General features: G+C 36.3%; 2 protein-coding genes and 5 long non-coding RNA genes across 8 annotated transcripts; 3 read left to right on the forward strand and 4 right to left on the reverse strand.

Annotated features, from left to right (window-relative positions):
• Positions 1 to 12: 12 nt before the first annotated feature.
• LOC118491121 lies at positions 13 to 604 on the reverse strand. Its single transcript, XR_004890442.1, has 3 exons — positions 487 to 604; positions 211 to 419; positions 13 to 111 (listed from the first exon to the last, which is right to left on the reverse strand). It is a non-coding gene; the product is annotated as an uncharacterized LOC118491121 (long non-coding RNA).
• Positions 605 to 712: 108 nt separating this feature from the next.
• Positions 713 to 1,402, reverse strand: LOC118491120. Its single transcript, XR_004890441.1, has 4 exons — positions 1,344 to 1,402; positions 1,131 to 1,230; positions 908 to 1,035; positions 713 to 784 (listed from the first exon to the last, which is right to left on the reverse strand). It is a non-coding gene; the product is annotated as an uncharacterized LOC118491120 (long non-coding RNA).
• Positions 1,403 to 4,195: 2,793 nt separating this feature from the next.
• LOC118491119 (F-box/LRR-repeat protein 25-like) lies at positions 4,196 to 6,427 on the forward strand. The gene is made up of 3 exons (XM_035988592.1): positions 4,196 to 5,387; positions 5,506 to 5,602; positions 6,070 to 6,427. The coding sequence occupies exons 1-3, from the start codon at positions 4,443 to 4,445 to the stop codon at positions 6,084 to 6,086; spliced, it is 1,059 nt and encodes a 352-aa protein (XP_035844485.1). The 5' UTR covers positions 4,196 to 4,442; the 3' UTR covers positions 6,087 to 6,427.
• A 3,552-nt stretch (positions 6,428 to 9,979) lies between these two features.
• LOC110935017 lies at positions 9,980 to 11,018 on the forward strand. The gene is made up of 2 exons (XR_002588802.2): positions 9,980 to 10,537; positions 10,601 to 11,018. It is a non-coding gene; the product is annotated as an uncharacterized LOC110935017 (long non-coding RNA).
• Positions 11,019 to 12,034: 1,016 nt separating this feature from the next.
• Positions 12,035 to 13,605, reverse strand: LOC110937165. The gene is made up of 2 exons (XR_002590593.2): positions 12,881 to 13,605; positions 12,035 to 12,310 (listed from the first exon to the last, which is right to left on the reverse strand). It is a non-coding gene; the product is annotated as an uncharacterized LOC110937165 (long non-coding RNA).
• Positions 13,606 to 14,311: 706 nt separating this feature from the next.
• On the reverse strand, positions 14,312 to 15,732 carry LOC110937166 (glutathione S-transferase T3-like). The gene is made up of 2 exons (XM_022179573.2): positions 15,325 to 15,732; positions 14,312 to 15,081 (listed from the first exon to the last, which is right to left on the reverse strand). Exons 1-2 carry the CDS (start codon positions 15,656 to 15,658, stop codon positions 14,345 to 14,347), a joined length of 1,071 nt encoding a protein of 356 aa, XP_022035265.1. The 5' UTR covers positions 15,659 to 15,732; the 3' UTR covers positions 14,312 to 14,344.
• A 535-nt stretch (positions 15,733 to 16,267) lies between these two features.
• On the forward strand, positions 16,268 to 18,537 carry LOC110937167. Of its 2 annotated transcripts, XR_002590595.2 has the most exons (4): positions 16,270 to 16,564; positions 16,662 to 17,378; positions 17,601 to 18,157; positions 18,303 to 18,537. It is a non-coding gene; the product is annotated as an uncharacterized LOC110937167 (long non-coding RNA). The 2 variants fall into 2 exon arrangements; XR_002590594.2 differs by having other exon boundaries at positions 16,268 to 17,378.
• The last annotated feature ends 4,734 nt before the right edge of the window (positions 18,538 to 23,271 follow it).

Raw genomic sequence — 23,271 nt, forward strand, 5'->3', positions numbered from 1 at the left:
AACATCCAGGAGTGTTTGGCGGTTTTCTTAAAAAGCTTAATAGCTTCATAATCAAACAACGTACAAGACACAGTCCCTGTCGAATCCTGAACCCTTAGAGGTATCTTGTATCTAGTAGGCAGCAATAAACAACAAAAATCCAAACATGCACTTAGATTATATGTTATGTATGATTAAAAAAAACCAGTAAACAAAAAATATATATTATACCGATGAATAGGGGTAATGTCAACAGCCTCGCAATCACCGTTTGAACACTCAATGATATTCTGATCTAAAACGTCAAAGCTGCCATCCTCTTTTTCAACCAGCTGATATCTCTCTTCAATTTGTTTCTTACAATGATTGCATGCTAAATAGTACCAAGGCTTATTATTTGATATTGCAATAACAGTACCAACGATGACAACCTTCTTTTCCTATTATAATAAAGTATTAGAATATAAGCCACAATTAACGAAAAAATACATGATGTAGGAAATGTACCACTTCAATGGAAGAAATGAAAGCATTGAACACAAAGTCACCAGCATTTAAAAACTGTTCTTCAACATTGGATATCACTTGAGAACATGAGTGTTTACTGGAAGACGACTAAGAAAACTCCTTCTCCACATACCTAGAAGAGGAGTAATGTATTTAAAAAAGAAAAATAAAAAAGGACAGTTTAACTTTAATTCCAAAATTACTCAGAAATACTTTTCTTTGAACTCTCTTATCTCATCAATATCAGAATTCATGAAAAGACGACTTGCTTCAAACATATTGGTAAGGCCAACTTTTTCTGAACATCGTTATGCAAATGAAAAAGGAACATAAATAGCATATTTATTAATATATATATATAAGAAAATAAAATAGAAGAATATTTTTATGTTTCTTGATTAAATATATTTGAAATGAGTACCTTGATAGATGTTTACCGTGCCAAAATGCACAAGAAGAACCACATGATCTTCGCGGTCCTTACCATTCATGTAATCGGACATCTCGATTGCATAGTTTTCCCATAATGTAAGACTAATCTTGGTATCACTGTACAATAAATTGTTTACATTTTAAGAATACAAGCTTATATAATATGAAATCTATATATATGTATATATATGTAATGTATTTAAAGTGAGTACTGGAGATCTTTGAGAGTTAGGTTCATTCGTTTGGTTTTAGTGCCATCCTTTTTATCCACATCCTCAATAGGATAAGACACAACCACGTATCCAAGAAAATCTACGAAACAGAACAATGTGTTAGTTTAATATACGTTTGACTATTTAAAAAGTATTAACATATTTTTGATAAAAATACAGAACAGTTAACTATAACTGGTTAATAATCCATACCTATAGGAGTATTAGCTGGAACTTTTTTGGTCAACACAGATTTAAAATCAGTGAAACGAAAATAGTAGCGAGGCCCAGACCAATTCTCTATTTTAAGAACAGAACTGAATGGATACAAAGATAGCTTCTGATCCTTTCCCGTAACCTTTATCTTTGTAGTATCTTTCGCAAGAGATGGTTTGTAAATCAATAAACAGTCATCAACAACCAAATGCTTGAGGAAGCGTTTGAAAAGCTTGTTCAAACAACTACATTGCATAAATGAACCCTGAAATCAAAATTGCATAATGTATTTAAATTCATCAAGATGCATAACAAATAATCTATAATAAATTTTTAGGAAGTTTCATAAAATAAAATAAAATAAAAATAGTAACCTCCTCATCCATCAAAACCATATCAACTCGATATATTTGCTTTTCATCACCATTCATTTTTTTATGCCACAATGATATGATCTTCGCCTTGATGGTGTAGTTAGTTAGGTGAGCATCGAGTGACCGGAACATAGTAATCTTATTGTTCTCCATTGAAGTGGTATACAAGTATTATCTATTAATCCGTAAACTAATTTATAAACTACACAATGTTAATTTTTTGGAATGATTGTTAAGTATTTTTGGAAGTTTAAAAACGACAATCAATCAAGTTTATTTTAAGAAATGATTGTCGGTTACATTTCAAATATAGAAGATTCAATTTCCTAGTTTTTTAAGTTTTGATTTTTTTTTAAAAATCATGCCATTAATATAAGATTTACATTATATTTATAAGGTCAGTTTTTTCTGTATAATCATATAGAAAATTCAAAAAACATACATAGAAGTTCAAAAAAACCTACATAGAAGATTTATTAAATCTGTATAATATGTGTATTGAACAAATATAGTTGATTAGTATATTTTAACTTATACATGAAAAGATGTTTACCTCGCAAAAAAAAGGACAAGAAGAACCACATGAACTTCGACGTTGTTACCATTCATGTATCTGGACTGCTAAAATTTAAAATAACATTTCAATTTAAAATTTGGGTACACATAAAGAGTAACAGCAGACTTCAAAAATCAAAAACACCAAATTGTAGAATTGCACTCTGATACTATATACGGAATAACGATCAGATGTAAACACAAAGAAATACACAAATCTATACTAATCTATACTAATAAGTCACATAACAGTTTTTTCTGATACGTATCTATACCTGGAGGATAAACAACACCATTCTATGTGATTTATAAATAAATAAAACACAGACTTCAATAAAATCCTTCAAACATAATTGTGAAATCGATCAGGGGATGTAAAACCTAAGTAAATTAAAAAGAACAATTAGTGGTGAATATATGGTCTACGAAAAGTGAAATAAGAATAGTAGAAATGAAAAGTTAACTAAAATACGAAACATACAAAGGTTGTATCAGTTACGATGATCAACAATCAACGGATGTAAACCCTAAATAAATTAATCATCGAATGTAAAAACTGAAATTAGGCGAAATCATAAGTGAAACAAAATATACATAATACAAACCTTGAATCATATGGAATGATCATGAATGAATGAATATAAGATTGAAGATCGTGTGAGCGGGAGTAGAACAACCGGAGGCGGCCGATCTAGATGGGAGAATTGATAGGTTTCATTTAGTTAGGGTTTTTGTTTAATTCTTTATATACTCGGGTCACCAATCCTCATATGGATACCCAACACGGGATCCGAATGCGAATATCTACTTGTTGCCTATTGTTTCCCGCCAAAACCATCTATGTAGTTGCATGATGTAGGGACACGTGTCCCACATCTAATTCATTTATTATATATATAGATGTATAATTTCACATAACAGCTAATATTAACTGGGTTAGGATTAAAGGACATAAAATGCAAGATTTTAAAACAATAAGCATAAAAAATGTCAATTTTAATGATAAAGGACACCACCTAAAATGTGGTATATAAATAAAGGACAAATCTTGCAATTCACTCTTTTTTTAATATTTGGTGGTTTTGGTTCAACGTTTTTAGTAGTTATTGGTTCTCCGCTTCGGTCTCGGTGACTGTGATAAAGAAACCTTCCCTCTTGTCTTTCCTGAAAGTCTGGGTGTTAGAGAGATCAAGAATTCTCACTATTTCTTAGATTCCTGGTTCATATCGTTTTGGTTAAATGTTTATATGAATTTATGGAATATATCATATCACTTGTTTGAATATTTGCTAATAATCGTTTTGGTTCCGATCCATACCTGATCATACCCGAAAACCGGGTATTTTCCATACCCGATCTGGGTATTTTTAATACCCGATATATAATTCTGTGTGTTTATGTTTTTTGAATTTTCATGTATATAAATCTAATATACATGCACTTTTATGTTATTTATTTATATTTACCATATTCATTTTGATGTTTTTATGCAAAAAAAAAAAACGAACTCAGAAATGTGCAGCCCATTAGCATACCCTATCTATACTCGAAAACCGTTTCTTTATACCCAAAAGGGTATTTTGATATCCGGATATAGGGTATCTGTATTCAAACCCTACCCAGAACCGGTTATACTGGGTATGGCTTTTCAAGCCATTACCTGGACTTGACCCGACCCAACCCAGTTACTGCCAATACCTGAAAAAACCATACCCTTACCCAGATCCATACTCAACCCCAAGTATTAGAAAACCGGGTATTATGCATAGCACTCTACTCTTAATTATATCAATAATAGCCGTTCAAAAGAAAAATTATATGAATAATATCAAAATTTGATGAAGAGGTGACGGTAAGTCTTAGTGGCGGAGCTTGACCAAAATTATTTAGGCAAAATAATTATGGAGACAATTCTATATAATTTTAAAATTTTCGAACAAAAATTAGAAAATTTTACATTTTTAACCGAAACATTCGTGGGCTTGTGCACCCCCACTTTACACTAATCTCCGCCAGTGGTAAGTCTAGAATAGAAGTCGTCGTCAATCGCAATGGGATATTTCCTCAGCTTCTTCACCCTGTTTTTCTCTTACATTTACCTTTTCCTTTCGAAATTACTCATCTTTCACAAACCTACAACCCTCTTGTGTTGTTGGTCTTTTAATAAATGGCGCAAAGTCAACCCCTGAAACGGATTCCACTTGAAGATGAAGATCGAATCAGCAGATTACCCGATTGCTTGCTTGTCGAAATCCTTTCTCGTATACCCTCCACAAAAGACGCCATTAGAACTGGTACACTCTCCAAACGATGGAAACATCTCTGGACTTGGGTTTCTCGTCTCGTTTTCCTACATCCTTATGAAACTCACTGTCGCACAAACCCCGATTTCTTTTCTTTCGTTGACCAAACTCTAACCCAACGTCGCCCGTTAAAGCTTCAGAAATTCAAAGTCCATAGCCGCTACAATCATCACCTTGAATCTCATATCCACAACTGGATTCGTTATGCTGTAAGTTGTAACGTTGAAGATCTCCATTTGACTCTATGGGGTCTGGAGCGTAGAACAGAGTTTCCGCTAGATCAGTTTGTTTTCGTCAGTTCATGTTTTACACATCTCACATTGGCCGGTTGTACGTTTAATCCCACTGGGGCGATTAGTTGGGAAAACCTTAGGAGTTTGCGTATTTGGTGTGGGAATTTAGATGAAGATTTGATTCAAAACGTGTTATCCGGGAGTCCTGTATTGAAGACGTTGGTGTTGGACAACTGTTATGGTTATAGGCGGTTAAATATCACGTCGAAGAGTGTTAAGAATTTGGTGTTCTCTGGATATATGCATCGTCGTATTTCTGATGTATCGGATGTTATCGAAATCAATGCTCCGAATATTTTGTCACTGAAAATTGAGGATGATTTGATGTTGTGGAAGCTTTTGTTGCTAGATGTGTCTTCTTTAGTTGAAGCTCGCTTAGATTATACCAAGCGTTTTAGGCATTCTGGGACAACCGCTGAAGAAGCAAAAGAAGCTGAAGAAGAAGAGATGCTTACAGGATTTATACTCAACCTTCTCCATGTCAAGCACCTCAAAATCGGGATTTCTTGTTTTAAGGTGAAGTTACCTTTCTTTTGGCAGTTTGCGCCCTTGGAGAGAGGGATGAGGCGTTCGTAGGGAAGAACGTCCTCATGTGGAATAATTAGTCCTCATTTTTCCTGTTTTTTATATGTAGGTCCTTACTCGTTTGAAAGCTAAAGGTTTCCTTCCTCCATCGAACTTAAAGATCCTCAATCGTGCTTCTTCATCTTTATATGACAATGGTCCCAAAGGTAATGAGGATAGTTGATCAACGGTACTTTAGATTCACGTTTAATTACACTTTGTTGGTGTCTTCCAAATTCATATAACGATGTTACCCAAAGTGTTTTTGATTTAGCAGGTTCTATATAATTATTCTCCTAACCACAAGTAACAACCATAGATTCATCTTATTGTCTTGGAATATTGTTAAAAAACGCAACTGAAACATTTAATGGTTAAAAAAGTTACAGAAGTTCAAATTCGCAACCATTTTTCCAGAAATATATCAAGACCCGACGACCACGCATAAAATTTTTCACATCTCATACAAGTTTTTAATCTCATGATAAATGTTTAACCCACTTAGGGTATCTCTTAAATGGCCTGATGGATTGTCATGATTAGAAAAATAGACACATTTTGGTATGCAAAGAGCAAACTACAGAACATTAGAGGTGATAATTTTACCAGTTTACTAACAAATGAGCCTATTCAGGTTATATATTATACTGACTAGAAAGCTACACTTGTGATCCGACAAAGTTTAAGATTTGAACATGAAACAAGAAGACTGAAACACGTGACCTGATCTTGAAGACGAGGCCATAATTCAAAAAAGTACTTTGTGGTTCTTCCGGTTACAAAAGCAAGTTGATGCTATTACCAGTAGTAGCCTGGGAGGATGATGCTTGAGTGATTATATTCTGGAAAATTAATATGTTTCCCTTCTTTAATTTTTATTTTTTTACAGTGTTTTGTTGAGCCTAACTACAACTACAATTGCATTCAGTGATGAAGAAAATTGGATGATATTCCTCGGTTATGTAATAAGTTCTGACATTCTGCTTTTTGTATATTTATTTTCTGCTTTCTTGCACAGACAGTCCGTAATCTGTTGTTGACAGAACCCAATTATGTTAGGGTGAAGGGGGTGCACACCTAATAGGTGAGTGCCCTCTCTTACGCCAAACCAATCCCCGTGTGCCACGTCAACTCCCCTCTTAAACTCCCCTAACACCCCCATTTGATGGCGCCACTCCCCTCTTAGGTGAATTGGGTTTTTTTTTTAAAAAAAAAAAAAAAAAAAAAAGAAAATACCTGATTGGTCAACTGCCTTCTCTCTCCTCCCTCTCTCTCGGTGAGCCGCCACCGGTCATGTTCCATCTCTCCTCCCCGATTTCCTCTCCCGAGTTATTGGCAGCCCCCCCCTAATCGGTGAAGTGCCTCCCCGATATCACTCACCGACTGCACCCCGTGCAGCCTTAATCCAATCTTTCAGAACTCGTTATAAATGATTTATTCCCGTATGTGACACGAGACCCTTATTTTTTTATTCGTGGACTAGGAATCTAAGGTAAATTTATAGGTTCGTTCCGATGAACGGTTAAGCTCGGTTGATAAGACGCTTGTTGTACGCTCAAAATCCCAAGCAGGTAAATACAACTTAACTCTTTATAAACATGTTATGTTTTGATAACACTATGAAAACCGCTTGACGCATACAATATGTTTATCGTGAAAAAAAAACATTTGAGCTAACTATACACGTATGTCATTACCGATATATACTCTACATTATAATGGCCGTGAAACGCGGTTGTCGTAGGAATACGTAAAACTCGGAATACGACGTATGTACTTAGAGTAAACACAGTTTCAGACATTAACGACACGGGTCTTAATGACACGGGTCTTTACTGATAAAATGTATAAAGTGCTATCAAACATATGATCAAGGCATTTGTTATCTCTTAACTGAAAATGTGTCAGTTAACTGTATTTACTACCGAAAGTGGACGTAAAATAATTAATAGAAGAGAAAAATGCCCGGATAGTCCCTGTGGTTTCGTCTTTTTTCACCTATAGTCCCCAACTTTCTAAAACTACCTGAATAGTCCCCAAGTTTTTATTTTTTGTTCCCGGATAGTCCCTGGGTCTAACTTCAGTTACTTTTCTCTGTTAAAATGATGTGAAATGACAAAAATACCCTTTCCTTAAAAGGCCAAATCATAAGGACTATCCAGGCATCTTCTTCATTTTTATTTAAACAACTTATCATCTTCATCTCCTCATTTCTTCATCCTCAATGTTCAAAACCCTAGCCCCCATTAGTTTTATCTCACAATATAATTCGAAAATAACTCGAGAACTAGTGGGATAATAAAGACCGTAAATTAAAGTTGTTGATTTTTTGAAAACTTTTAAAAAATCACTTAGTGTTTGAATCTTTTGTTCACGAGTTATCACGAGTTATCTTTTGTTCGTAGCGGAAAATCTTACCATCTTTTGAAAGTTGAACTTGACCGGGTGTCAAATCTTTTAGAGCTTTGCAATACTTTTTCGCATGCTTCGTTAAAGTGGAATTAGAGTCCTTGCTTAACAAGGAGCCACAATACTTGCATTGAGCCTTTTGCGAACCATCGCTCATCTCGACTAAATCCCAATTGCACCAAACATCCATATTGCGGCTATGCGATAATGTTCCCACCACAAATGGAGCATTTGAACCTTGTGGAACATTATTGACGGATGAGGAGTTTGTGCTTTTAGAGTTCTTGGAAGCCATTAAAAATATGTAAAGAATGAGAAGAAATAGATAGAAGAAGAAGATGATTTGTGAAAAAAAATAAAAAAATTGTGATATTTATACTATAACCGGTTCCAACGGTCATATAGGAACCGGTTCCAACGGTCAGATTTTGCATTTAATGAGTTTACATATATCAAGATTCGGTTCCAACGGTCATATCCATATAAGAATCGGTTCCAACGGTAATATACCGGGTACAGATAGGAACCGGGTACAGATAGGAATCGCGTACGGGTTGAAACCGGGTACAGATAGGAACCGGGTACGGTTGGCTTTTTTTAGAAAAAATGGGAACCGGGTAATACCCGTCGGGTTTTTTAAACCTGGGACCGGTTCCTCTGAGCATCGGATAGGAACCGGAACCGGGTCCGGGTCGGGTCCACTGAAATCGGGTAGGAACCGGTTTTTATGCCCATCTCTACCCGAGACACAATTTTTTTCTAATCTAATGTAAAACTAATTTATTTATTTTTTTCTCAGTGTATATGATCTAATGTAAAACTAATTTATTTATTTTTTTCCCAGTGTATAATTTGTTTATAGCATGAAAAAGTTTTTTTTTTTTATTAATCATAAAAAATGGTAGCATATGTACTTTTACACGTATATCATTATATATTTGTATATAACACCTACTTAAAACTGATCTTACAATACAGTGTATCGACCAAATCCTCTCCGCAACTCTCACTAGTTTCTATGAAATGTTTGACATATAGTATCACCTAGGAGTGTGCACGGTTCGGTTCGGTTATTAGCATTATCCGTAACCGTAAACGAAGTCATCGGTTAATCGGTTCGGTTAATTTGTCGGTTTTTGATTCGGTTCGGTTAATTTTCGGTTAATAACCAATTCAAACAAGGGCTAATTTTTTTGCTTAGATGAATAAATACATGAAATGGATGTATAAATAAATGAAATGGAGGTATAAATGCATGAATAAATGTTTAAATAAATGAAATGAAGGTATAAATAAATGAAATGAAGGCATAAATAAATGAAATAGAGCTATAATAGCTAGAAATATATAAAAAATAAATGATTCGGCTCGGTTAATTTCGGTTAACCGATGGTAAAAAAAATATCCGTTAACCGACTTTCGGTTAATTCAGTTTCGGTTAATTTCGGTTCGATTTTATCGGTTTTAGGTTCGGTTTCGATTAACGGTTCGGTTATTGCACACCTCTAGTATCGCCGTGTGAAAGTGTGGAGGGTAAGAAAAACAAATTTCTCTATATTGTTTTTTAATTAGTTAATACATAGCAAGTGTGGAGAGTAAGAAAAATAAATTTCTCTTATAATTAGTGCGTTGATAGTTTTTTATGCTTTTAAAAATAACTAGGAATTACACCCGCGCGCGTTGCGACGCGATACGGGTACATCACAAATATGTGATCAACGTAATTAGGCTTCATTACGTAGAGTCAATTGCTAAGCGAATATATTAATATATAACATATGGGTAAATGTATGAAAGGTAATTAGGTGGAGTTGTTAGAAAGTTGAAACTATTGAAAGTAGAAGGTGTTCATGATCCGGTTATAACGGTTTTGAATCAAGTTGTTAAGGGTGAAGGGGGTGCTCACCTAATAGGTGAGTCCCCTCTCTTACGCCAAACCAATCCCCGTGTGCCACGTCAACTCCCCTCTTAAACTCCCCTAACACCCCCATTTGATGGCGCCACTCCCCCTCTTAGGTGAATTGGTTTTTTTTTTTAAAAAAAAAAAAAAAAAAATCATTGATTGGACCAAGTCTCCCTCTCTCCTCTCTCTCTCCTCCCTCTCTCGTCCCCCCTCTTCGGCACCTCCCCACCGGTGAAACACCCTCTCTCTACCTCACCGAGAGGTTGGCGGCACCCACCTAATCGGTGAAACCACTCCCCGCCTCCCTCCCCGAATTACGCCCCGTGTACCCTAATAACGGTTTCTGATTTTTGGAAACAAATATAGAGCCGTCGAAATTTGAAACGAACTATTATTAACCGATCAGTTGAATAAATGCTTGAGAATTCACTTGAGTTTCATGTAAAAAAATTGGGAAGCACTCAACACCTTCTCAAACATCTTATCTTAGAAACCACAAACCCAAAAAAAAAACTTTTATCTTTATCTTTTTCAAACTTTTATCTTTATCTTTTTCAATGGCTGATGTTGCCTTGATCTGTTCTCAGCTAAACAAATGGTAGAAAACCATGTCCCAGATTCACAGATTCAATCTGTGTTTGTTGATGAATGGAAGAAGCAGATAAAACATAGATCTGGTCATGTGTGGCTGCAAGATATCTGGGATCCTGCAGATCAGTCGGCTGATTCGGTCGCCGAAGATTTTCGGCAACCGTGGAGTCAAGAATCTTGTGTCGGCCGATTTAGTAAGGTATTGAAGATTATCCCAACGTGTGGTAATTTGATTTATAATATTATTTATCGAGTCCTTCAGCCTGGGATAGGTACAGAAGGAAACGGAAACTAAAATGAACTACATTACTCACGCACGTTGCAGCGCGGGTACATCTCATATGTCGTCACCATTTTCGTGCAGTTTTCAAAAGTTTGAGGATTCAATAGATGGTTTGAATGAAAATGAATCGCAGGCATGATGCAGAGACTACATTCCAAAGTAGGTATAAGGTCTATGGGTAGAATGCTACAGAGCACAGATCCAACATTATTAGAATTTCATAGAAGTCTTCCTCACATATGACTATTCAATTTTCTTTGGTTTAGATTGGTTAGTGTCCACATGTCAATTTCCTAATGTCTTGCTTTCCTTTGGAATACCATCCATTCTTAGAGTGAGAAGATGAAAATTATTAAAAATCATTTATGTTTTGATTTTACTATGGGTTTCCCCTCAACATATTTAGCAGAATATCACATTTATTGGTATCTCAATTGAATATAGGTACGTCAACTTTAGAAAAAAAGATGGAATAAAAAAAATATATATACTTTAATTTTCGCATTACATTTCAGATTTTATTGGTATACCTGAAACTTTTTTATTTATCCCCAGGAGAGGCAAACAAATAAGCATTAAAACAAATTCCAGTTGAAACAGGGCATTGAAACCAAGCTACATATAAGAGGGCTTTTCTAAAAAACAGAAACTTAGAAAGAAAGTTGCAAGTTGACATACGACCCCGGACAAACGAAAGTGGTCATTTGTATAATCAAAACCTAGGGTACAAAAATTATGGTACCGGGTGCCGGTAACGAAGCGGTATCGGTACCGAGTTGACCGAACCGGCTACATTTCGGTATCGATTCGCAACCAAATTTGGACATTTTTGGTAGTGGTCCGTTACGGTACTGGTTCGGGACCGGTTACCGGTTTCTACACTAAAATACTAGTACCGTACCGATTCCGAATCGTAACGGGAATATTCGGTACCGTTACCGGTACCCAGTTTATTTAATTTTTGGACAAATAATTCAAGATAACTTAAAGGATGTCACACAGATGAATAGATTGCTAATTTACCCTTAATAACAAACTCTTAAGAGTAGAAAATGCAGAGCAAATAGCACAAACTAAACAATAATTAATTTTATCCTACTAAAAGCCATACCATAAAATGAAGACATATTACTTTTAAAGCCTAACACCCAATAGTATGCAGATGACTGACCCACTTTTGAATATTGAAAAACATAACATAAAGAAGACCCATCAAAAGGAAGCAAATCACTCTCTATAAAAACATAAAAAAGTAAGGCATCAGATACATGGCAACAATAAACACCGAGGCGCACCAGGACAATGCCTAAGGTAACCGGAGAGGTAACAATAACCACAATACTTTATACGGTAACACAAAGATTTCATAGCTTGCAATTCTTTGGCTGCCAAACTTTAAAGTCATACAGATACTTTAGGCTTAAAAAATTCTTATATTCAAACTTCAAATCTATCAATCTTGCATCGATTGTAAAAAAATTTATAGCAAATGATCCTTGTAATCATTCAAAACTCAGAGCAAAAGATATCCATGGCCAAAAACACCAAAGAAAAAACTTACAGAGAGCTTAGTTGACCGAACCTTATGAATTTCAAAAGAGATATATGTCGTCCCATATGACTCCTATCTGCGGGACGCAATACGCCGTGCTCCATCCAGCCACTTTTACTGTTCTTCTTCCTCTTTGTCTGGGGACAACTCAGAGAAGATAAGAAATATAAAGATAAACGGAAAAGGAATGAGTATGTCTGACATTACCAACAAAGCAGAGAATCGCATTACCAAATTTGCGTCGAAACACGAAAATACAAAGTTTAAAAGTTGAGGTGTCGGTATAAAGTATATGTGCCAAAAACGTAAATTACCAAAGTATAGGTAAAAATGCAAGTTCTATAAAAAATAAATTAGTGAACGAAAGTTATTGAAGAAATAATAGGTTAAAAATACTTATTATATATGGTATAGGAGTAAAGTTGGAATGTTAGAAACTTGTAAAATGGCGAGCGACATATCGCATTGCGATACTCGTTTTCGGTAGCTTTGTTATTCATATAATATTTATTGTAGCAGAAAATCAAAGAACTCCCGACAAAGCTAGACGAACCAAAGCTCAATTTTAAACACAATCTGTGTAACCGTTTTCCCAACCCGAGAAGCGTTGTGTTACCACAAACTCTAATAACACTCGTAAACGTAAAATCATTAACCTCAAATCTCTCAAACAAAGCTTGTTTAAACAACTGAGCAAGTGAGCATACCCATAAATCATCCCACTCGAAGACACCACATTCCTCACAGGCATTTCATCAAACACCTTACGTGCATCTCCATTCCTCCCACATTTAGCATACACATCCACCATCTAACTCGCAACAAACACATCACCATCGTAAGCAATCTTCACCGCATAACAATGCACACACCAGCCCACATCATAACTTGAAAGAATCGCAACTGATGCGCTTTAGTAGCACTGGGAAAGATATAATCATCAGGACGAACACCAAAAGTTTTTTTTGAAATATTGTAACGCAAGTACCGGGAGTTCGTTCTGGGCGAAAGATGAGATAACAGAACTCCAAGTGGTTGATGATTTGATATGGGTTTCTTCGAGAACTTGTTGTGAGTCGATCGGGAGCTTGGTTTTGGAGTAGAAGCTGATTAAATAGTGGGAAATGAGTGGGATTATTTGGAGCCCTAGTTTGATTATTTGAGCATGGAGTTGTATTCCCTTACGGGGTGTTCTTGATCTGGTTGAGGAGAGGATGTTGCTTATGTTTTTGTAGTTTTGTTCGAAGGTGGTTTGTAGAGTTGAGTTATGTTTTTGTAGAGATTGTTGTTGAATTGTAACCATATTTGAAGATGTGTAGAGATTGTTGTGTTCTTCACTGGTTGAGCAGAGGAGGTTGCATATTTGTAAGAGTTTGGTTTGTTATATTTGTGCAGGAGGAAGAAGAAGGGGAGGCAAAGTCGGTGGTATACCCACCAACTTTATCTTTTAAGATAGTATATAATATAATGTGTATACGAAACTCTATACCATTAGTTAATTCATAGCTTTTTATGCTTTTAAAAATAATGCTTAAACAAAACTCTATACCACTATACCTTAGGTTGAACTTAGTGGGGCGGTATAGCCCCTTATAGCGCCATTATCGCGCCGGGCACACCACCCCCTAGGCGCCATGTTTCAGAAATTTGGGGGAGGCGCTATTATCTTTGCGGCGTGAGGGAGGAAGGTGATTAAGGTTGGACCAATCAAAAAAAGGTTAATGTTTTTATAATTATTTAATAAAAACGAAAATTAATAATTAGGTATTGATGGGTAGGGGCTTTATGACTACGGGCTTAAATGCATAACGCCCCATAACGCCCACCCGCACACGTGGCGCGCCACATGTCGCATAACGCCCCCAAAAGGGCTTTATGACTACACATGGCCTTAGGGCATGTGTAGTCATAAAGCCCTTTTAGGGGCGTTATGTGACATGTGGCATGCCACGTCACCCCGGGGCTTTATGGGGCGTTATGCAATTTGAGGCCGTAGTCATAAAGCCCCTGTGTAATCATTACTCATTTTTTAATTTTTATTTTTTTAATTCATTTGTAACTTTTTTAAAAATAAAATTCATTTAATTAAATAAAAAAAGTACAATAAAATTAAAAAAAAACATTAAACTAGAAAAAAAAAACATTAAACTAGCATAAAAAAAATTACACAATCAAAGATTATATTTTTTTTCAATCCGCTCCTTTTGTGCCAACGCCATTTTCAAAGCTTTTCCCGTTAAGTGGTCATGCGGTTTGGAGTAGAAGTCAAAGTCGTGAGCCCATTGTCGATCCCGCATAATCTCCGTAACTTTTTCGTTCTCCTCCAAACGTTTGTTACCGAGTTCGTGTATGTCTTGAAGCCGCTTGTTTATCTCCGAAAATGCGTGACTCATATCCGTTCCCATAGACATCGACGACGACTCGGGTTTTTTCGCCCGGCTTTTTCTTCCGGGCGGTCTTGGTAGCTCCTCCACCGGCTCGTCATCCGGAATTTCCTCGTTCAAGCCGATGTTTCGAGCGTCGGAGGTTGGCGTTTCGGGTTCACCCGACTCGTTTGTTTTGGACCTCTTTGATGGCCGTGTATTTCCCGAACGACCACTTGGAGTAGATACGACGGCCCATTTGGGGCTATGGCCAAGGATTTGCCAACACTTCATGTACGGGAAATGGCCATTAGCGTTCGTATACTCGACCAATGCCTCTTGCGTAATGTCTTCATCGCTACTTCCACTTTTCCATCCGGAATACAAGCGTTGGTACACGGTTTGAAAGTTTGTGCACTTCTTGTTTATATCGGTCCACTTCCCCGATATAGAGTCCGGTAGGCGGTATTCCTCTCCTCTACCCATGAGCTCGAAAAAGAGTTCTCGTATTCGGTTCCAAAATACGGTTTTACTTTGATTGTTTGCTGCACACAAAACAATATAAAATGTTAGTTCAAAATTTAAAAAATAAAAACTGAAAATAATAAAAAACAGAAAAAAATAAAAAACAGAAAAGAAAATATAAAACAGAAAATAAAAAACAAAAAACTGAAAATAAAAAAAAAACACAAAATAAATAAAAAACAGAAAAGAAAAAACAGAAAATAAAAAACCGAAAATAAAAAAAACAGAAAAAAATTTAAAAACAGAAAAAAAAATAAACATACCTATGACCGGGTCCTCCGAAACATCGATGAAAGCGCGGGTTAACGCATACTCCTCTTCGGGCTCCCACGTTATCACATTTTTTTTCGCTCGGGTGTTGGTTTCCACTTTCTTTTTATGTGCCCGTTTTGCTTTTCCTTTTCCTTTTTGCGTCTCCGGTTGCGTATCCGGTACCTCGGGTTGCGTCTCCGGAACAACATCGGGTTCGTGTAGTGGGGAGCCGAAAGCTTGAGCCGACCCAAACGCTTGAGACGACCCCATCCCATCCGTGTTTTGACTTGGGTTCCACCCGTAGAGATTAGGGTCCCATGATAGCGGTTGGTTCAAAAGATTCATGAACCCGGGACTTTGTTGATTGTAATCGAGAAAACCGGAGCCGAAAGGGTTGGGTCTAGTGGGAACCGGTGCCACGGGGCGAGTAGGATTGCCACTAGATCGGGGAGGAATGAAGCCCCGGTTGAATGGATTCATTGTATAAAATATCAAGAATTGTAAACAAATTTGGGAGAGATGAGAATGTTTGAATGTGTGTGGTAAAAAAATAAAGGGATGAGAATGATTTTAAAGGAAAGTTGAAAAAGAAATTGATTTTTTTTTATTGAAATTGACCGTTTGTAACGGTCATAATATTCAAACCATTTCCTCTTCACGCCGCGATTATTATCGCGCTGCACAAATTTTTTCGAACATAGCGCCCAAGGGGGCGGTGTTAGCGGCGCCATTATGGCGCGATCAAGGGCTAAAACGCCCCAGTACATTTAACCTTATAAGGATGCGCCAATAATCGTAAAATCATTATACACACCAATTATTATTATTATTATTATTATTATTATTATTATTATTATATTATTATTATTTATTTATTTATTTATTCTCCTATTCTCCTATATATTAATAAAGCAACGTTTTGAACAGTAGAAAAGGGTTAGTTTTGGTATTTCACCAACAACGCGTATCTTCATCCTCACTTCTGACTGCACATATAGACTGAGACAAAAGGAGAAAGATGTGAGATAAAGGAGACGGCGACAACGATTTTGGTTACAAAGCGATGGCTTCTGTAAAAAAAGGTTCAGTGGTTAGCGGCGGCGGCGGTTAGGGTTCCGCCATGAAACATGGTATTGGCAGTGTTTTCTTCATCAGAATCGCTATCGGGTGGGCTAAGTTCTAGGGTTTCGGCCGCCGTTCAGTTGAAGGTAATAACAATTAAGAAGGCAATGATGGAGGTTCTAGTTACAGGTATGGCGGTGACTTCAGAAACAAACTCCGGTGACTTAACTAGGGTTCCAGCAAGATTACGTCGCCTTTTTACACTGTAAGTTTGGTTTTCTTGAAGGTTCAAGGACCGATGATGATGGTATCACACACCACCCGTCCAAAACCCACTGCCCTGCCCCTTCTCCATTGACCATCGCAGGTGTGAAGGAGTGGGTCTAGAGAGAGCGAAACAGATCGGAGAAGATATGAGAGACAAAGACGGAGTAGGGTTCTCCGGCGTCGACAACGGTGAAGAGGCATCCCCTGGCCTGAGGCAATCTGGTGTTATCAACAGGTTATGCATTCGATTCTGATTTGTTGACCCTTTTTTCCCGGCCATACATTAATTAATTAGTTGATTCCACATTCCCTAGGTTTTAAAAAAGAGATAATGATTGATTTAAGGTGTTTAATTTGTGAAACTGGTATGCATTTTGTTATTTTATTTCAATACATCTCAAACCTTCTTTCAAAATAAATTATATAGATTTAAATTTGAACACAATGGGTTAATTTTGGGTACATTTGTTGCAGAACATTGGCAGTTAGAATCACATATTTGTTTAGAATATTAGTTGTTTAAGTGGTTGTAGTCAATTGGAAAACACACGTCTAAACGCCCCTTAATCAGTCCCCTATATTGTGGTTAGTCTTTATGATTGTAGGCCAACAATGAAGATGTTTTAAATCCCAATCGAAATGTTGATGAGCTCCGATGGAACCAGAAAGAACTAATGGAATGGCAGGTCAATCTACCTGCTGGATTCAAACACGAAGTCATTAATAATCTCCAAAGGTATAATATTATGACTGTTTTAGTTAATTTTTATTTTGAATTAGGAGTTAATAATCTCCATGGATATTACGACTGTTTCAATTAACTTTTTATGTGTAGTAGATGTACAGTTTGCCTCTGCAGATTTTCCAAATTTATAATATTATGACTTTTCAGTTAGTTTTTTATGTGTGCTTTTCCGGATTCTCACGTTATTACCTTTTAAACATGAAAATATCTTAGGATTTCGTGAAGGCTATGGTGATGCATTTTAGCTCTTTTGTATGAGCTTGAGCAAGGATAAGATTTCAGTGTGCCTTGGTTACAAAGCTGAGAAGGTCATGTAATTGACTATGCTATCACACGGCAACTGGTTTGTGTACAACCATGATACGTTTGCTTTACTTCTTTGATTAATTATCTATCTGAGCATAATCATTGTCTTTGGCCAGCTCCTAAAATCCTAATCACTTATTTTCACTATTTCAGTTACAAGGGGCTATGACGGTTAATGGTTCTTACATAGCTATGTTGTCTTTATCCTTTTGATCTTACCAATTTGAGCCTCATCATATGACTTATTGTTTTCACCATTATCATTTTCCTTTTCATGACTTAGAAAATTCTATTGACTCATGTTTCCTTTTCTTTCTATATCCGTTTTTTATTCAAATTGGTCGACAAGATTTATACACCTAATTGTTGCTTGCTTGATTTACATAACTGTTTTAATTATTTTCCCCTATTGTCAGGTAGTAGTATTGCAATGCTTGCTGGTAGTAGGAAAGTGTGCTCATAAGGTACTCTATTCAGTGTTACTTGCATTAGAACTACTTTCATAATAATATGGAATAGTTTAATCAACGTGATTCTGTGTGCTTTTATTCGACATTGTTTACACATAATTTATGCGATTCGTTTCACATATATGATTTTTCTCTGCAGATCTTACACTCATGTAAAGGAAACAATGAGAAAAGGGCCAAAGGAGTTATTGATGAAATATGTGACAACATTTTAAGACTGTAAAACTTTACATTTCGTTTTTTGAACCAAACTCGCACAATGCATCACCATCATATTATTATATTTTACTAATTCCATTACTTAAGTGGTGGTGTTTTTCATTCCTTATGGTTTCCTGTGTACCAAGTGAAATTCTTTGTTACTTTCAAAGTCATAATTGGTATTTATAAAGAGATTTATCTTTGCTCCATCAAATTCTTCATTAAAATTCGAATCTAATTGCAACTTTGGGTTTCAAGTTCGGTACTCTTATTTTTGGAACGAGAAACACCACGCTCGAGTAGAATGGGTTACTAAATTGACTGCAACTAAATTAACCCAAGTGCATCGCGCACGGTAAATTGCTGGCGCAACGCGCCTGCTTTGAAATCCCTAGTTTATATTAATAAAAGAATTGAAATGAATAGTGATTTTAATATTATAATAACCAGGCGCCAATTCTACTCATGCTGCCAGCCATTTAGTACAATCAATGAACCTACTCATGCTAAAACAAATTTTATATTAGTTTATATGTTTTGGCCGAATGCTTAATCTAGTCCACATGATATCCTAATGTTTCAAAAATCCTGTCAATTTACATTATTGAATGTAACTTTGACTAAAAAAGTAAAGTAAAACTAAAGTTAAAACATACTTGTTTTCGTTAGCTGAATGATCTTTTAAATGGCTGGAAAATTTTTATTAGTGCAGACTATATATATACACCATTAATTTTATAATCTTCACCATAAGGCTGAAGGGTGTGGTTGGAGCCCCCTAGGGGCTTTATCAGGCCACGTCAGCGCCACCTAGGATCCACGTCAACCATGGAGCCCCCTTTAATTTGCATGGCGTGGATGGAGCCCCTATTAAACAAAATTAAAAAAAAAAAAAGATTTCATTGGTTTTTAGCAAGTGGGCCCCACCTGAATATCTCCATCTTGGCGTTACCATGGTGGCGGACAACTCCATGGCGCCCCGGTTTAACAGCCACGATGTGGGTGATGGCGCCGGTGGGGCGCTATCGGTGATGAGGTGGCCGGGTGGCGCCCCCCACACCCTCCAGTCTAATAGTAGCCTTAATCACATGATTAGTTTTATGACGGCCAAAAACATTCATTATTCTCAAAATTACTTAATAACATTTTAAACAGAACATAGTTTGGTAATCACAATGTTAATAGTAAGAACTAACGTGGGTTGTTAGTTCATTGGTTGAACATCTACCCACTTTGAACCAAGCTAGTTTTCAACGATAAAATTAATTTTTGCAAACATGAGGTTTTACTTTCTTTAATCTTTCTTTTTCTTTTATTTTTTATGAACAACCTTTATTCTTTCCTTTATGCTTAGTCCACCAAAAAACTAAAAAAACACAAACAACATGTATAATGAAGGAACCTCATAAAATGTTTTTGTCCTAAAATAATTCCTTCTGACCAATATAAAACCCCAACTGTCTAAAGAGTATAATCCTCTAACATGCAGAGTACGCTAATTTGTGCCTTATAATTACACCAATAGTTAAACATTTTTCCGATCTAGAGTGTATTCAATCAATTCAAAAGTGATCTAAAATAAAGTTCAACTTAGGATCAGTTTATGGCAAACTGAATATGTAAAAGTTAACTAAAATCGAGAAATAAACTAAATAAATGAGTTTCGGCTCAACAATAAAATAAGCTTTATGTAATGTGGCTCTGGCTCATCATGCTATGATCCTTCTTTCACAGACTGATAATTGTATACACTATTTAGAAAAAAAAATTATATGTATCAACATAACAATACAAATCTTCAATAACCAAGTGCAACATCTAAAACCAAAGCAATGATCTCTACCTACCTAATTGCAATACAGATCTGAATTTCACCTAAATTGTTAAAGAAAAAAAATAACCCTAACTTGTAAATTGAACAAACAGAAACCCTAGATTCCCAGATCACATAAAACCAACACACTAACAAAAATAACAATTCTAACACACATAGTACAATTCACAATCGAACAAAAAGATGGACGTAGGAATCATAAATTAACATTGAACGTACATTAAACACGATTCTTCAGTCGCTAGCCCTCTTTCCTTTTCAAAATCGACACCCGTGAAGCATTAACCTATGCTTGCCATTAACATCTATGAATGATAATCACGATTAAACATAAGTTGCATATTCATCGGTTTAACAAAAATCAACCGATCAAACATCATTGACTGCGGATCTAACTGAAAAGTAACATGCAGGGGAAAGAAACTTACCGGATCTTCGCCATAACCCTAGCCTTTGCCGTAATATGTTTCTATTTTTGTCGGCACCTGGTTCTTCGTCACAGCTACCATTGGAACCCTAGGGGTTCGTCAGAGTTTTAAGTTTTTTTAGAGAGAGAACGGAAACATTGATATTGATGGTTTTGTTGTTGTGTTGTGGCAGTGACTGAAGGAGACCAAAGCAGAGGCGATGAGAGGAGAAGAGAAAGATCTGGAAGAAAGGATTGCAACACCGACCTTTCTCTTTAAGATTATATAAATATATAGTTTTTTTTAATACTTTTATTATTTTCATATTATAATAATAGTTATTTTCTTTACTTTTTAACTTTAATCCTTTTTTTAATATCAGGGGTTGGGATAAGCTTGGTGTCAATCGGTATCGAACCAGTACTGGTATCGAAAATAACGGTACGGTCCTGTTCGGTATTAGTATATGAAGGTAAAAAACGGCACTAATATAGAAAGCGCCAAAAGTTGGTGCCGAATTGATATTGGAAATCTTTTGGTTCGGGAAATTCAGTGCCGCTACCTTGTACCATTTGCTCATCCCTGATCACGGTTACCGTATGAACAACGGTATCGTACAACTTTTTTTTTGTTGATTTTCTTCAACTTTTAATTTTTTTTTTGTTTCAGGGGTAGGGATGAGCTCGGTACCAACCGATACAAAATCGGTACTGATACCGAAAATACCGGTTATGAAACCGGTATATGAAGGTAAAAACGGTAGTGAACCGGTGCCAGGAACGCCAAAAGTCGGTACCGAATTGGTACTTAAGATCTTTCGGTTCGACAAATTTTGGTACCGGTACCCAGAACAATTTGCTCATCTCTGACCACGGGTTTCATACGAACAACATCGTTACTATACAATTTTTTTGGTTGATTTTCTTTCGGTTATCTTTTAGTGTTTTTTTCTACATTTTTTTATTCTTGTCAGTAGTTTCGTTCGCAACACGCTCGTAGTGATTTCAAAACACATGTAAACACAGACTAAATAACAAAAGAAATTCGTCGCAACACGGCGAACTTATTTAAACCTAGTTAGTATCATATCAAACCTTAAACCCTAAAATCTTATTTGTATGCTTACCTTTTAAGAAGACTCAGACGCGTAAGATCGAGGTGGTATAGATGAGGATGTTAAGGTGGATGCGTGGTCACATAAGGTTAGACCGAATAAGAAATGAGGTTGTTAGGGTAAGATTAGGTGTGACAGTATATTTGATAAGATAAGGGAGGGGAGACTAAGATGGTTTAGGCATGTGAAGAGGAGGCAGTCGACAACGCCAGTTAGAGCAGCAGAAACTATCACAGTGGAAAGGAAGAGAAGTAGAGGCAGACCCAAAGTGACTTGGGATGAGGGGATTAGACGAGATTTGCTTAAGTTGCACCTCTCTGAGGACATGGTCCGGGATAGGAGCCGCAGACATAGGATTAAGGCAAAGAACTTTTTTTTAGGGGGGGGGGGTTAGAGATTACAAATGTGGCCTAGATTTAATATTTATCACACCCGATATTTACAACTCAGCCCGGTAGGCCCGGTGGGGAGTATCGTGACGTAATATTGGTGTCGTCATGGTCAAACATACACAGAATAGCACAGCGAAAGTCTTAGAATATAAAATATTATTACAAACACAAATGTCTGAAAATATCAAAGTATTACGTACAGACAAGCTTGCAATAATCCACAGGCGGATCATTTAAAACAAAAGAAGTTTATCAGACTAATGGCTTATGCGAAGGAGTTGCAAGTTCCTCGTCTAACAATCCCGAGCAGCTTCCAGCCTATTTACGTATTTGTACCTGTCACTTAGACTTTTGAAAATACGTCAGTTTTCACTGGTAAATACAATCAACCGACACATTTGAAAATGTTTAAGAAAATTGGTTTAGGTGCAAAGGGGCATGAAATATTTTATACTTGGGACAAACTATATCTCATGTTATCAGTTTTACATAACGTGCTCTACATACGGGGCCCGGTACTATGCCGGTTCATGATTAACTGACACACCACTTATTCCTTTATTGGGAAACCCATATTGGGTATAAAATTATTTAATAAACCATATTGCATCTGTCGGGTGTATGCCTACACCCCGTGCTTAGGTCGTGGCCATTTGCAATTAATAAGTCAAGGATATCCAGGACACAGTCGCATTAACCCCCAATGTTTCAGTCAATCAATACGAATTAAAATAGGTTATTTGAATTTCCCGACTTATTGGTCTTCGAATCCCATACCTGACCATGCGGTAATTATATTACCGTATCCCAAGCCCGTGTAAGGGAAAATAGGTTAAGATTATTTACCTGAGCTAGCTCCTGTCTTAAATTGCAAGATTTATGATAACTCAGCCGTATTCAATTAAGTAAGCGTAGGTACAATTTACCGGAAAGCTCTAGTCTGGAATGATGGTATAAATAACCAATTTAGAATGCTAACAAGTCTTGTTTAGGTCATAGACCCAGACCGGTTAACTTAAAGTATTAGAAACGGTACGATACGCTAGATTAAGCGATGACAGGAATAGAATATAATTTAGACCCAACAAGTATGAAGACTTGTATAATATGGGTAAACTAAATACATTCTGGATTTCAAAGTAAAAATGATAAGGCTTAAC

Source organism: Helianthus annuus, chromosome 4, assembly GCF_002127325.2.
Source record: "Helianthus annuus cultivar XRQ/B chromosome 4, HanXRQr2.0-SUNRISE, whole genome shotgun sequence".
In the NCBI taxonomy this organism is placed as follows: Eukaryota; Viridiplantae; Streptophyta; class Magnoliopsida; order Asterales; family Asteraceae; genus Helianthus; species Helianthus annuus.

What these genes read in the sequence shown, in the direction of transcription:
- LOC118491119 (XM_035988592.1), top strand. Translation starts at nt 4,443, where the DNA reads ATGGCGCAAAGTCAACCCCTGAAACGGATTCCACTTGAAGATGAAGAT. An exon ending in TCGGGATTTCTTGTTTTAAG is followed by an intron (nt 5,388 to 5,505) that starts GTGAAGTTACCT and finishes TTTTATATGTAG; the next exon opens with GTCCTTACTCGTTTGAAAGC.
- LOC110937166 (XM_022179573.2), bottom strand. Translation starts at nt 15,658, where the DNA reads ATGAATCTTTTGAACCAACCGCTATCATGGGACCCTAATCTCTACGGG. An exon ending in TTCGGAGGACCCGGTCATAG is followed by an intron (nt 15,082 to 15,324) that starts GTATGTTTATTT and finishes TTTTGTGTGCAG; the next exon opens with CAAACAATCAAAGTAAAACC.